Source organism: Mandrillus leucophaeus, unplaced genomic scaffold (assembly GCF_000951045.1).
Source record: "Mandrillus leucophaeus isolate KB7577 unplaced genomic scaffold, Mleu.le_1.0 Scaffold672, whole genome shotgun sequence".
Classification (NCBI taxonomy): Eukaryota; Metazoa; Chordata; class Mammalia; order Primates; family Cercopithecidae; genus Mandrillus; species Mandrillus leucophaeus.
In genome coordinates this window covers 648,826-662,476 of record NW_012107275.1, presented here as the reverse complement: position 1 = coordinate 662,476, position 13,651 = coordinate 648,826, and the positions used below count along the sequence as shown (strand labels likewise).

Below are 13,651 nucleotides of genomic sequence, written 5' to 3'. Positions count from 1 at the left end.
TACTCAGGGGAGCGAGTACCTGCCCCCCAGGCTGAGCTCTGTGCCGGGTACTCAGGGGAGCGAGTACCTGCCCCCCAGGCTGAGCTCTGTGCCGGAGGGTTCTGTTTCTTGGTTTCTTTTTTCCCTGGGTGCACCTCCCTTTTGGTCTGAATAGCCTTCAAGCCTTTGGCGGCCGTCAGGACGCCGTGGCTGGGGACAAACATGGGCGTGTTGCCATGCTTCCGCTTCAGCACGTGTCAATGGCCTGTGTCCACCTGGCTTCCAAGATAGAAGAGGCTCCAAGACGCATTCGGGACGTCATCAATGTGTTTCACCGCCTGCGACAGCTAAGAGAGAAAAAGTGAGTCGGTCAGAGTTGTTTAGTCTATCATAGGTGTCTGTTTCCTTTTTTTCTGGTGAAGCTGCAGTGACACTGGTATAACAGTACAGGCCTGAGGTTCTAAACATGTGGGATGTTCATGAGCGTAATCTCAAGTTCCACGAACAGGGCCTGCTCAGAGGCATCGGCAGATGCTGTTCAGTGAGGGCAGGGCCTCCAGTGAGGATAGTGCACTGTGGCGGTTCATGCCGGCACTAGTGCACAGCCCTGTTGCTGTTTCTTTCCTACAGGTTTCCAAACGCTCTACAGCAGGGAGTCTTAATCTCAGCACTATTGACATTCAGGCTGGATAATCTTTTTTTCCCCCCGAGACGGTTTCCTGTTGTCCAGGGCAGAGTGTGGTGGCATGATCATGGTTCACTGCAGCCTCAATCTCGTAAGCTCAAGAGTTTCTCCTGCCTCAGCCTCTTGAGTAGCTGGGACTACAGGAGCACGACACCTTGCCAGCTAATTTTTATTTTTTATTTGGTAGAGATGTGGTCACGCTGTGTTGCCCAGGCTGGTCTCAAATTCCTGGGCCCCAAGGATTTGCTGGGCTTAGCCTCCCAAAGCGCTGGGATTACAGGTTTCAGCCACCGCATCTGGCTGGGTAATCTTTAGTTGTAGGGGATTCTCCTGTGTGTTGCAGGATTCAGCAGCATCCCTGGTCTCTACTCACTGGATGACAGAAGTACCCCACCTTAGTTGTGACAGCCAGAAATTCTCTCATACCAGGTGTGGTGGCTCACACCTGTAATCCCAGCACTTGGGAGACTGAAGAAGGAGGTTTGCTTGAGGCCAGGAGATTGAGACTACAGTTATCTGTGATGTCACTACTGCACTCCAACCTGGATGGCAGAGTGAGATCCTGTTTACAAAAAACCCGAAAGTATCTTGATGTTGCTTCACGGCCCTGGAATAGCAAAATTTCTCCAGCAGAGAACCGTTGTCTCTGACCCAGGGTTTATGCACCTGAAGTTAATGGAAGTCCTTTAGAAAACACATCCTCGGCCAGGTGTGGTGGCTCACGTCTGTATTTCCAGCACTTTGGGAGGCCAAGGCGGGCGGATCAAAAGGTCAGCAGATGGAGACCATCTTGGCTAACACGGTGAAACCCTGTCTCTACTAAAAATACAAAAAAATTAGCCGGGCGTGGCGGCGGGCGCCTGTAGTCCCAGCTACTCGGGAGGCTGAGGCAGGAGAATGGCGTGAACCCGGGAAGCGGAGCTTGCATTGAGCTGAGGTCCCGTCCCTGCATTCCAGCCTGAAAGACAGAGCGAGACTCCGTCTCAAAAAATAAATAAGTAAAATAAAAGTAAAACACAGCCTCTGGCCAGGCGCGTGTGGTGATTCCTGCCTGTAATCCCAGCACCTTGGGAGGCCTAGGCAGGTGGATCACCTGAGGTCAGGAGTTCGAGACCATCCTAACATGGTGAAACCCCGTCCCTGTTAAAAACACAAATTGACCGGGCATGATGGCTTACACCTGTAATCCCAGCACTTTGGGAGGCCAAGGCGGGTGGATCACGAGATCAGGAGATCGAGACCATCCTGGCTAACACAGTGAAACCCTGTCTACTAAAAATACAAAAAAGCCGGGCGAGGTGGCGGGTGCCTGTGGTCCCAGCTACTCGGGAGGCTGAGGCAGGAGAATGACGTGAACCCGGGAGGCGGAGCTTGCAGTGATCCGAGATGGTGCCACTGCACTCCAGCTTGGGTGACAGAGCAAGACTCCGTCTCAAAAAAAAAAAAAAACTAGCTGCGTGTGGTTGTGGGTACCTATAATCCCAGCTACTCGGGAGGGTGAGGCAGGAGAATCGTTGGAACCCGGAAGGTAGAGGTTGCAATGAGCTGAGATTGTGCCATTGCACTCCAGCCTGGGCAACAAAAGTGAAACTGCGTCTCAAAACAAAATAAAACCCTGGCCTTGCCGGGCATGGTGGCTCACGCCTGTGATCCCAGCACTTTGGGAGGCCGAGGTGGGTGGGTCATCTGAGGTCGGGAGTTGGAGACCAGCCTGACCAACATGGAGAAACCCCATCTCTACTGAAAATACAAAAACTTAGCCGGGCGAGGTGGCAGGAGCCTGTAGTCCCAGCTACTCGGCAGGCTGAGGCAGGAGAATCGCTTGAATCCGGGAGGTGGAGATTATAGTGAGCTGAGATCGCACCACTGCACTCCAGCCTGGGGGACAAGAGCGTGAGTCTCTTTCAAAAAAAGAAGAAACATGGCCTTATCGGCCTCCCAGGGTGCTGGGATTACAGATGTGAGCCACCGCACCCGGCCCTTTTTTTTTTTTTTTTTTTTTTTTTTGAGACGGAGTCTCACTGTGTCTCACTGTCACCCTGGCTGGAGTGCAGTGATGCAATCTTGGCTCACTGAAACCTCTGCCTCCTGGGTTCAAGTGAATCTCCTGCCTCAGCCTCCTGAGTAGCTGGGATTATATGCACCCACCACCACGCCAGGCTAATTTTTATATTTTTTTAGTGGAGGTGGGGTTTCACCATGTTGGTCAGACTGGTGTCGTACTCCTGAGCTCAGGCAATCTGCCTGCCTTGGCCTCCCAAAGTGCTGGTGTTACAGGCGTAAGCTACCGCATCTGGCCCATCTGTATTTAAATATTGTGCTTTCATTGGTTCTATGGTTGTGGAACTGTGAATATGTATCCTCTTTTTTTTTTTTTTGAGATGGAGTCTCGCTCTGTCACCCAGGCTGGAGTGCAGTGGCCAGATCTCAGCTCACTGCAAGCTCTGCCTCCTGGATTTACGCCATTCTCCTGCCTCAGCCTCCCAAATAGCTGGGACTACAGATGCCCGCCACCTCGCCTGGCTAGTTTTTTGTATTTTTTAGTAGAGACGGGGTTTCACCGTGTTAGCCAGGATGGTCTCGATCTCCTGACCTCGTGATCCGCCCGTCTCGGCCTCCCAAAGTGCTGGGATTACAGGCTTGAGCCACCATGCCCGGCCCTGTATCCTCATATCTTGAGTCACATAAAGTGCTGTTAGCATTTGTGCCATGAGATCCTAAAACTGTTGCTATGTTCGGTCTATGCTTGTGCACCAGAAGCTGTTAATCTGTAAGGAAAAGTGGGGAGGATCGTTGGGAAGGGATGAGTAGGTTGGCACTGGGCTGTGAGAAACGGTGTGCGGTTTTGTTATCAGAGGACATGGACTTTCCAGCGATGTTGTGTTGTGGGGTTTGCGTTTTCAAGTTAGGTGCTTAGTGGGAGGTAATGACGGCATCTCAGAAGGCTTGCTCTGCTCGACTGTGATGGATAACCTCTGCTCTCTCTTTGGCAGGAAGCCCGTGCCTCTACTATTGGATCAAGATTATGTTAATTTAAAGAACCAAATAATAAAGGCGGAAAGACGAGTTCTCAAAGAGTTGGGTTTCTGCGTCCATGTGAAGCATCCTCATAAGGTGGGTGTGTGGCTCCTGCCCTGCAAGCCCGCCTAGGCCGCTGCTGCAGCCTGGCCGCCTCTCTCCACCTCAGTGCAGTTGAAGGCTCTGAAGAGGGCTGAGTGCCTCCCTGACTTGGCTTCCCGGTTTCCATCTATCATCTCAAAAGTAGCTCCTGACGCATTCGTCTTCTAGTGTCAGCTGTTTATTTTAGTAATATATTTTTAAGAGTTTTGGAAATGGCATTGTTTAAGTTTGGGCTTTCAAAAATAGTGATGAGTTTATAAAAATTGAATTTTAGTTTACATTTTTCTTTCTCAACAGTTAAGTTTTTTTTTCTTTTTTCTTTTTTTTGAAGTGGAGTCTTGCTTTGTTGCCAGGCTAGAGTGCAGTGGCATGGTGGCAGTGGCAATGGAGGCACAACCTCCACCTCCGGGGTTCAAGCGATTCTCCTGCCTCAGCCTCCCGAGTAGCTGGCCCTACAGGCACTGCCACCATGCCCAGCTGGTTTTTGTATTTTTAGTAGAGACAGGGTTTCACCACGTTGGCCAGAATGGTCTTGATCTCTTGCCCTCGTGATCCTCCAACCTGGACCTCCCAAAGTGCCGGGATTACAGGCATGAGCCACCGTGCCCAGCCTTTTTTTTTTTTTGAGACAGAATCTCACTGTGTCGGCTCACTGCAACCTCCGCCTCCCGGGTTCAAGTGATTCTCGTGCCTCAGCCTCCCAAGTAGCTGGGATTACAGGCATGCGCCACCACACCTGGCTAATTTTTGTATCTTTAGTAGAGATGGGGTTTCACCATGTTGGCCAGGCTGGTCTCAAACTCCTGATTTCAGGCGATGTACCCAGCTCAGCCTCCCAAAGTGCTGGGATTACAGGCGTGAACCACTGCACCCAGCCTCAACAGTTAATTTTCTAAAGTTGCTTCAGTGGTAGCCTTACTTCCTCTTATGGAGGAATTAGTGGAATTTTGGCCCCTTTAGTCTGAAATGACTGGCAAGTTTTGCGGCATGTACTGACTGAGGACCATGACCGCGACACTGTCCCTCAGTCCCAGCATTGTGGGTGCCTTCTGTGTTACACGGAAACAGAGCACTTGTTTTACTCAGAAAAATTGTTTCCATCTCCTTTATTACTGGTGGGTTTCCTCATTTGCTTGTTCCACTTTCTGCCATTTGTTCAAATTATACATAAATTGCCCACCACAGATTGAAGTGCTTTTCTTTTTTTTTTTTTTTTTTTTGGAGTCGGAGTCTTGCTGTGTAGCCCTCTGCCTCCCAAGTACCTGGGATTACAGGCACGCGCCACCACGCCCAGCTAATTTTGTGTTTTTAGTAGAGACGGGGGTTTCTCCATATTGGTCAGGCTGGTCTCGAACTCCCGACCTCAGGTGATCTGCCCACCTCAGCCTCCCAAAGTGCTGGGATTACAGGCATGAGCCAGCATGCCCAGCCTGAAGTGTTCTTCTCTGTTTGCTGAAAGTGTGTTGATACTGTATTTTGGTGAGTTGGTAATTGGGGTACAGAGACGTGTAGAACAGGCTAACCTCACTGGTGGAAAGGCCTTGGAGATGAGAATGAAACCAGCCCCATGAAGAATGAGGCCTGTGCCGTGGGTTGTGCGGCTGGGCTCACAGGCATGCATCCTGCCTGGCTGCCAAGGCAGACAGCAGGTGCATCCGCAAAGCTCCCTCCAGCCGAGCCATCTGCCAGACGTGTGGCCAGGAGCCACTCCTGGGATCTAGCATGAGGCTCTTATTTGCTGCATGGACACCCACAAGATCTGAATTCTGGGCTCTTAAGGTTCTTGGTAATAACTGCCTGACCCGTATCTTCCAGATAATCGTTATGTACCTTCAGGTGTTAGAGTGTGAGCGTAACCAACACCTGGTCCAGACCTCATGGTGAGTTGAGCTTCCTTGTTTTATGAGACCAGCAAGGGCAGTGCAGGAATGTATTGACTTGAGGCACTTGGGCAGTGGGTAGGCAGCCCAGTGACTTGGTTGTGGGCTGGAGTTGTCCGAGTGCCCAGTGCTCCTGCTGTATAAATTCCAATCAGACTCCCAGAATGGGCACTGGCAGTCACGGTAGGTGGCCCGTCCCTCCCTGCAAGCCTGGACTTCCTGTGTCCCCCCGGAAGAGAGCAGTCAGTGGGCTTCCTCTGGGAGCTGTTGACTTGGCGCAGGAGGACCTTTTCCCGGGAAAGGTGGAGGGACAGGCTAGTGGAGACTTTGTCTGTTTCTCCGCTGACATTGCATCCCATGGGAGAAGGGCAGAGAAGGTTCTGGGGCTGATTTTAGCAACGCATGTGCTAGAAAGGAACCCTAAAGTGGCAGTTTAATATTGGGGGTATTTTGGTGAATTTTTTCCCATGGAGTTAAGTCTGTAAGGGTCATATTTTTGCTGACTGAATTGTCTGGTGCTATGACATGTTGAATAGAGAACCTATTTTGACTTTTCTTTTCTGTACTCTTTCAATCAAAGGGTAGCCTCTGAGGGTAAGTGACTAAGACTTCTCCTCTGCTGTCCAAGCGCTTTGGTGCAGGGACAGCGGCGTCTTCAGCCAATCCAGTGCAGGCTCTCCACCGAAGGCTGGCTCTAGACTGGTGGTACGCACATAGCATAGCCATGGCCGACTCCTGCTGTGGTTCTCTGACGATTGTGCTTCTTGTTAATCCTCTGTCGTGCTTTGGTAATTGTATTGATTAGAGTTGATAACTGTCTTGACTTGAATTTTGTCCCTTTAAAACTGCTGTACCTGTATGATAAAGATGCAGTACCTTTCTCTTAAAAAAAAAAAAATGGTATGGAAAGCTGTGAGAATTGAAAAGACAAATTGGCTGATGTCAGTGTGGGGTTATGTCATGATTTCTAGAAGCCCTGAAGTTGCTCTTTTCAGCAGCTTTGGGTGACACGCTCTGGTAAAAGGTGTGCATCTTTAAATTATTTCATGGATACTTTAAAAAATATTGTATCATTTCAAATACAGCAATAAGTTTCTATGTTCTCAAGATTTCATTTGTTTTTAAGAATTTAAAGTTCATGGATTAATACTATCAGTACTTGAATACTGAAAGTTGTTGATTAGAAACCGAAAGGTTACTGATTGTTGAGTGTATCTGTGTTAGAGCTGTGCACTGGCACGCTTGCGTCAGGGGGTGCGGCCACACGGACGCCACACAGATTCCCCCGTGATCCCTGGAGCTGCCTCCAGAGACTTACCATTTAGAAATCTCTGATGGGTTTGTATGTTACCTTCTCCAAGGTTTGTTTAGGACAGTTGCTGGGGGAGGGCCGTGGGTCGGATTCCCACACGACCCATCTGTCTGTGGGTGCAGCCCCGCTCCAGGGCTCACCGCTGTTGGGGTGTGTGAGGAGCAGTAAATAGAAAACCAGTTCACCTGTCCTCACGGAATTACCCCTTTTGTTTTTGCAGTATTCATAAAGCTAGTATAAGGTCTGGTTTTAGTCTATTAAATCTTAGATATCTGAAGGAAAATGCGAAAAAGGTAGCCAGTTTTTAAATGTTTTAACTTTTAAAAAATGTAGATTTTTGTATTTTTATAGCTTCTAAACATGAAATTTAAAGAATGTACTGTGATGAAATGTTCAATATCATGTTGCTTCTCAGTATTGTGTTGCTTCTGATTCTATGAATGTTCATTTTAAGACTCCTTGTTGAAATGGGACAGTTGGCAGCGGCTCTGGTGAGCCCAAGAAGAGGCCTGCCCTTGGGTGCGGAGCCTGCCTCCGCACGACGCTCCCACGCGTCCAGCTTGCACCCGAGGGGCTTTTCCCTCTTCCAAGTGGACTCCTTCAAGGAAGCTGCAGCTCGGTCAGCAGACAAGGGGCCTGGTGCCAGCGCCCTGGAGGAAGAGGAAGAGGAACGCAAGAGGATGGCTTGTCTCCCAGCAGCCGCACCGGCTTTGTGCTCAGCCAGTTCATTTGAGTTTGCATGTTTCTCTGCACTATGGATTTTGAGCATTTAGATTTCTTTAATCAAAAGCGTTTTAGTGACTCCAGTAGACATTTTCTTTCTGAGGCATCGTGCTTTGCATGAGAGCAGGCCAAGGTTGAGGGGAAAAGTAAAGTTAAAGTTGGTTCTCTTTCATAGCAACACATATTGTCTGACATTCAGCCAGCTTTTTTTTTTCTAATAATTTCTGTGCCTTCCTGTCCTGTATTTAGAAAAAGCAGCTAGAATATTTCTCCATTAACTCTTGAGATTCACAGGACTGTCTAGCTCTGAGTCCTAGCAATAGACTCCTTAGAGGAGTAGTAAATTGATCTAGACTTTCTCTAGATAATGCAGGCGGAAGACCTGGGTTCCCGGGGTGGGGCGCTGCAGCTCTTGCTGTGTTTGGCTTCCAGGAATTACATGAACGACAGCCTTCGTACCGACGTCTTCGTGCGGTTCCAGCCTGAGAGCATCGCCTGTGCCTGCATTTATCTTGCTGCCCGGACACTGGAGGTCAGTGTGTTGCTACTTTGGAGAGATTCTAGTCTGATTTTTTTTTTCGCCAGTCTCCAGTAAAGTTTACTGTATTATTCTTCAAATTATGCTAATCTGGGCCAAAGCATTTTGGTAACCAACAGGCTGTTTTTTTAATTGTCCTGAGTCTTGCTGGCCTTGAAGTTGAGGAAAGTGTAACAATGATGGTGTTTGTTTTTACAGATCCCTTTGCCCAATCGTCCCCATTGGTTTCTTTTGTTTGGAGCAACTGAAGAAGAAATTCAGGAAATCTGCTTGAAGATCTTGCAGCTTTATGCTCGGAAAAAGGTTCTTCAGCATTTTTTCATGTCACGTATGCACTTGTGTTTGGCCAGAAACACCTGATTCTGAACGGACGCCTTCTGACTTTTGCAGGTTGATCTCACACACCTGGAGGGTGAAGTGGAAAAGCGAAAACACGCTATCGAAGAGGCAAAGGCCCAAGCCCGGGGCCTGCTGCCTGGGGGTGCACAGGTGCTGGATGGTACCTCAGGGTTCTCACCTGCCCCCAAGCTGGGTGAGTCTGTTAGGGTGCAGGAATCCACTCCCCACAAAGGTGAAGGCCGGTGACCCTCCCAAACCTTCATTCTGGGGTATGTGCTCCTTCCAGACCTTTTTTTTTTTTTTTTTTTGAGGCAGGGTCTCTGTCACCCAGGCTGGAGTACAGTGGTATGATCATAGCTTACTGCAGCTTCCAACTCCTGGATTCAAGTGATCCTCCCGCCTCAGCTTTCTGTATAGCTAGGACTACAGGCACACGCCACCATGCTTGGCTAATTCTTTTTTGTTTTTTGTTTTCTTTTTTTTGAGGTGGGGTCTCGCTCTGTTGCCCAGGCTAGAGTGCAGTGGTGCGATCTCGGCTTACTTCAAGCTCCGCCTCCCGGGTTCACGCCATTCTCCTGCCTTAGCCTCCCAAGTAGCTGGGACTACAGGCACCCGCCACCACGCCTGGCTAATTTTTTGTATTTTTTAGTAGAGACGGGGTTTCACCGGGTTAGCCAGGATGGTCTCGATCTCCTGGCCTTGTGATCCGCCCGCCTTGGCCTCCCACAGTGCTGGGATTACAGGCCTGAGCCACTGTGCCCAGCTTGCATTTCTTTTTTTTTTTTTTTTTTTTGAGACAGAGCTTCTCTCTTGTTGCCCAGACTGAATGCATTGTCGTTGTCTCAGCTCACTGCAACCTCTGCCTCCCAGGTTCAAGCGATTTGCATGCCTCAGCCTCCCAAGTAGCTGGGATTACAGGCACCTGCCACCATACCCAGCTAATTTTGTATTTTTGGTAGAGATGGGGTTTCTCCATGTTGGTCAGACTGGTCTTGAACACCTGATCTCAGGTGATCTGCCTGCCTCGGCCTCCCAAAGTAGTGGGATTACAGACGTGAGCCACTATGCCCAGCTTTCTTTTTTTTTTTTTTTTTTCGGAGACAGAGTCTTACTCTGTTGCTCAGCTTGGAGTGCAGTGGCACTATCTGGGATCACTACAACCTCTGCCTCCCAGGTTCTAGTGATTTTTGTGCCTCACCCTCCCAAGTAGCTGGGATTACAGGCGCCCACCACCATGCTCAGATAATTTGTGTGTATGCATGTGTGTGTATATATACACACACACATATATATGTTTTGGGTGTTTTTTGTTTTGTTTCTTGAGATGGAGTCTTGCTCTGTTGCCAGGTGAGTACTGTGGCGCGATCTCGGCTCACTCTAACCTCCACCTACCGGGTTCAAGCGATTCTCCTGTCTCAGCCTCTGGAGTAGCTGGGACTACAAGCGCGCACCACCAAGCCCAGCTAATTTTTGTATTTTTAGTAGAGACAGGGTTTCACCATGTTGGCCAGGCTGGTCTTGATCTATTGACTTCGTGATCTCCCCGCCTCAGCCTCCCAAAGTGCTGGGCTTACAGGCGTGAGCCCCCGCGCCCGGCTCCATCTGCATTTCTGTGATGCCTGTGTAAGTTCCGGGTCCCAGGCTGGGAGCAGGCAGTTACAGTCTGCATCGCTGTTCGACCTGGAGAGGGGCCTTATCTTGCTCTACTAACTTGTTTCTTATTGGGAGAGTTTTTTTGTGGTTGGCTTTTAACCTCTTGTTCTGATTCTAGTGGAATCCCCCAAAGAAGGTAAGGGGAGCAAGCCTTCCCCACTCTCTGTGAAGAACACCAAGAGGAGGGTGGAGGGCACCAAGAAAGCCAAGGCAGACAGCCCCGTGAACGGGTAAGACCCCTGAGCGGCCCGGGTGGCTGTCGGGGTTGGCTGGAGAGACTTCTGGTCTGTAATTGGCTCCTGTCCTGTTCACAGCTTGCCGAAGGGGCGAGAGAGTCGAAGTCGGAGCCGGAGCCGTGAGCAGAGCTACTCAAGGTCCCCATCCCGATCGGCGTCTCCTAAGAGGAGGTGTGTGCCTCGGGGGGCACCCGGGAGGCCGATACCGGGTGGGGCTGTCCCTCGGGGTAATCATTCTCACCTGAGGTGGTTTCTTGTTTCTCTAAACGTGGAGCTTGTGTGTCTGAGCTCCTATGGCCGTGTTGGGCCTGGCTGGCCAGATGGTTGGTTGCAGAACACGTGTTCTTCCTCCCAGGAAAAGTGACAGCGGCTCCACGTCTGGCGGGTCCAAGTCGCAGAGCCGCTCCCGGAGCCGGAGTGACTCCCCACCGAGACAGGCCCCCCGCAGTGCTCCCTACAAAGGCTCTGAGATTCGGGGCTCCCGGAAATCCAAGGACTGCAAGTACCCCCAGAAGCCACACAAGTCTCGGAGCCGGAGTTCATCCCGTTCCCGAAGCAGGTCACGGGAGCGGGTGGATAATCCAGGAAAATACAAGAAGAAAAGTCATTACTACAGAGATCAGCGACGGGAGCGCTCGAGGTCATACGAACGCACAGGCCGTCGCTATGAGCGGGACCACCCTGGGCACAGCAGGCATCGGAGGTGAGGTGGGGTTGCAGTGACTGGCGGCCACAGGCCCTTCCCTGGGGGGTTCCTGATGGCTGCCCTTTGACCCCCGGGTGTGCTCCCTCAGCGCAGGTGACCCTAGAGCAGGATTCTTTTTGGAGATGTATGTTGAGTGGACCTTGGTGGATTTGGAAATGGAACTGAGGGACCGGTGACATGTGCTTCAGACCGGTCTGGGGTGCGGCACACACCTGGGCCGTGTAGGGCCCGGCTCGGCGGCAGCTCTGAGGCCAGCTCGATGAAAAAGTGAACACACACGCCCCTGTTGGCGTGGCCTGGTGTGGCCTGGTGCTATCGGCAGCCGCTCTCCACTCCCTGACTGATACTCAATTACGTGAAGCCAAGAAAGATGATTTTTAGAATCTTTGCCTATATTAGGTTGTACTTATGTACATATTTTGCAGTGTTTCACAAGAGAAAATGGCCTTAATTGCCCCTTATTCTCTCTCCACATTGTAAATAAACATGTGTTTAATACAAGTTAAAGCTATATATGAAAACTCAGAACTTGAATCCTGTCAGCTTAAACCTTGTGTAGGGAATCCTGACTTTTAAACTGTGAGGGTATTTGGATCTGTGTTGAAAGTCGTATATTTTTATCTGTGCAGTGCTGAGTGCAGGCCACCAGCTCCTAAATAGAGGTTCCCTATATGCGCGTATGACATGGTGAATAAACACAGCTCTCTCCACTCAGGACATCTGGAGCGTTGTGGACGTGGTAGGTGGTCGTTCTGCGTGCTTGTGAAAGTGTCCGGCGTGTGCACAGCCAGCGTGCCCACTCTCGGGCTCCTTGCTCCCTGCTCTACTAAAGTTTTGGATTTTGCATCCAGTCCTGTGTGCCTGCCCTTCTGCTGAAAGCTTGTGGGGGTCCTGAGCCCCCTGCCCATCAGGATGACAGGCTCCTTCCTGCAGGGCCATAGGAGGGAAGTTTTGGAAACACACAGAATGAGTCCAAAGTGCTCTCGTTCCTGAGGGGGACTGGTTTGTAACCCATGACATCTGTGTGTGGGCGTGAGAGGCAGCTGGGAGCAGGACACTTGGAGGGTCACCCCATCGGGGTGGCACATGCACTCTGAGTGCCCCCCAATGTTGTCAGCTGCCTCTTACCGTGGACTAGGGGGCCCCACTCCTAGTGGTACGGCTTGGGCTTACTAGGGCAGTGGAGCATATAGGCCGGGGCTAGTGGGATAATGGGGAGTTGTGCCTGATGCCTTTTTTTTTTTGAGACAGAGTCTTGCTCTGTCACCCAGGCTGGAGTGCGGTGGCGTGATCTCGGCTCACTGCAAGCTCCGCCTTCCAGGTTCACGCCATTCTCCTGCCTCAGTCTCCCGAGTAGCTGGAACTACAGGCGCCGCCACCACACCCAGCTAGTTTTTTGTATTTTTAGTAGAGACGGGGTTTCACCGTGTTAGCCAGGATGGTCTTGATCGCCTGACCTCGTGATCCGCCCGTCTCGGCCTCCCAAAGTGCTGGGATTACAGGCGTGAGCCACCGCGCCTGACCGTGCCTGATGACTTTTTTGATGGAGTTCTGTATTAGAGAGTTGGTGGGACCCGAACTGAGGAGATTCCAGGGAGGGTGTCCTTCCAGGGGGAGCAGCTCTGAGGGGCCCCTTAGCTTCCTGTGCCTGGAGGTCAGAGAACCAGTGAAGGGCCTGTACCCAAGAGGCTTCTCTCCATTGGCTTTCCTTTTTACGGAATAATTGTAAGATTATGATGACATGAAGAACTGTTTAAGACCAGATTTTATGGTCTCCCAACTTGCATTGGGCCCAAATGGTGTTGCAGTAGAAATTGAGTTTTGGCCGGGTGTGGTGGCTCATGTCTGTAATCCCAGCACTGTGGGAGGCAGGCGTGGTGGCTCGCGTGTGTAATCTCAGCACTGTGGGAGGCCGGGTGCGGTTGGTAACGTCTATAATCCCAGCACTGTGGGAGGCGGGCGTGGTGGCTCACTCCTGTAATCCTAGCACTGTGGGAGGCCAGGCCCAGTGGCTCACATCTGTAATCCCAGCACTGTGGGAGGCCGGGCACGGTGGCTCACTCCTGTAATCCCTGTAGTTTGGGAGGCTGATGTAGGTGGATCACTTGAAATCCGGAGTTTGAGACCAGCCTGGCCAACATGGTGAAACCCCATCTTTACTAAAAATACAAAGAAATAAGCCAGGCTTGGTGGTGGTGTCTGTAATCCCAGCTACTCGGGAGGATCACTTGAACCTGGGAGGCAGAGCTTGCAGTGAGCCGAGATCATGCCATTGCACTCCAGCCTGGGCAACAGAGTCAGATTCTGTCTCAAAAAAGAGTTTCTTTAAAGCCAAGTTTTGGCCGGGCGCGGTGGCTCAAGCCTGTAATCCCAGCACTTTGGGAGGCCGAGACAGGCGGATCACAAGGTCAGGAGATCGAGACCATCCTGGCTAACACAGTGAAACCCCGTCTCTACTAAAAAATGCAAAAAAAAACACT

General features: G+C 50.8%; 2 protein-coding genes across 2 annotated transcripts in view; both read left to right on the top strand.

Annotated features, from left to right (window-relative positions):
* Nucleotides 1–234: 234 nt before the first annotated feature.
* Nucleotides 235–11,888, top strand: CCNL2 (cyclin L2). The gene is made up of 9 exons (XM_012001984.1): nucleotides 235–340; nucleotides 3,658–3,778; nucleotides 5,600–5,664; nucleotides 8,132–8,231; nucleotides 8,436–8,540; nucleotides 8,628–8,769; nucleotides 10,348–10,459; nucleotides 10,544–10,636; nucleotides 10,821–11,888. The coding sequence occupies exons 1-9, from the start codon at nucleotides 240–242 to the stop codon at nucleotides 11,170–11,172; spliced, it is 1,191 nt and encodes a 396-aa protein (XP_011857374.1). The 5' UTR covers nucleotides 235–239; the 3' UTR covers nucleotides 11,173–11,888.
* The window catches only part of AURKAIP1 (aurora kinase A interacting protein 1), a 15,860-nt gene continuing 12,625 nt past the window's right edge, over nucleotides 10,417–13,651 (top strand). Inside the window, exons 1-3 of the mRNA XM_012001988.1 lie at nucleotides 10,417–10,459; nucleotides 10,544–10,636; nucleotides 10,821–11,168. The gene's annotated coding sequence lies outside the window, so the exon portion shown is untranslated. The remainder of the gene's footprint in view (nucleotides 10,460–10,543; nucleotides 10,637–10,820; nucleotides 11,169–13,651) is intronic.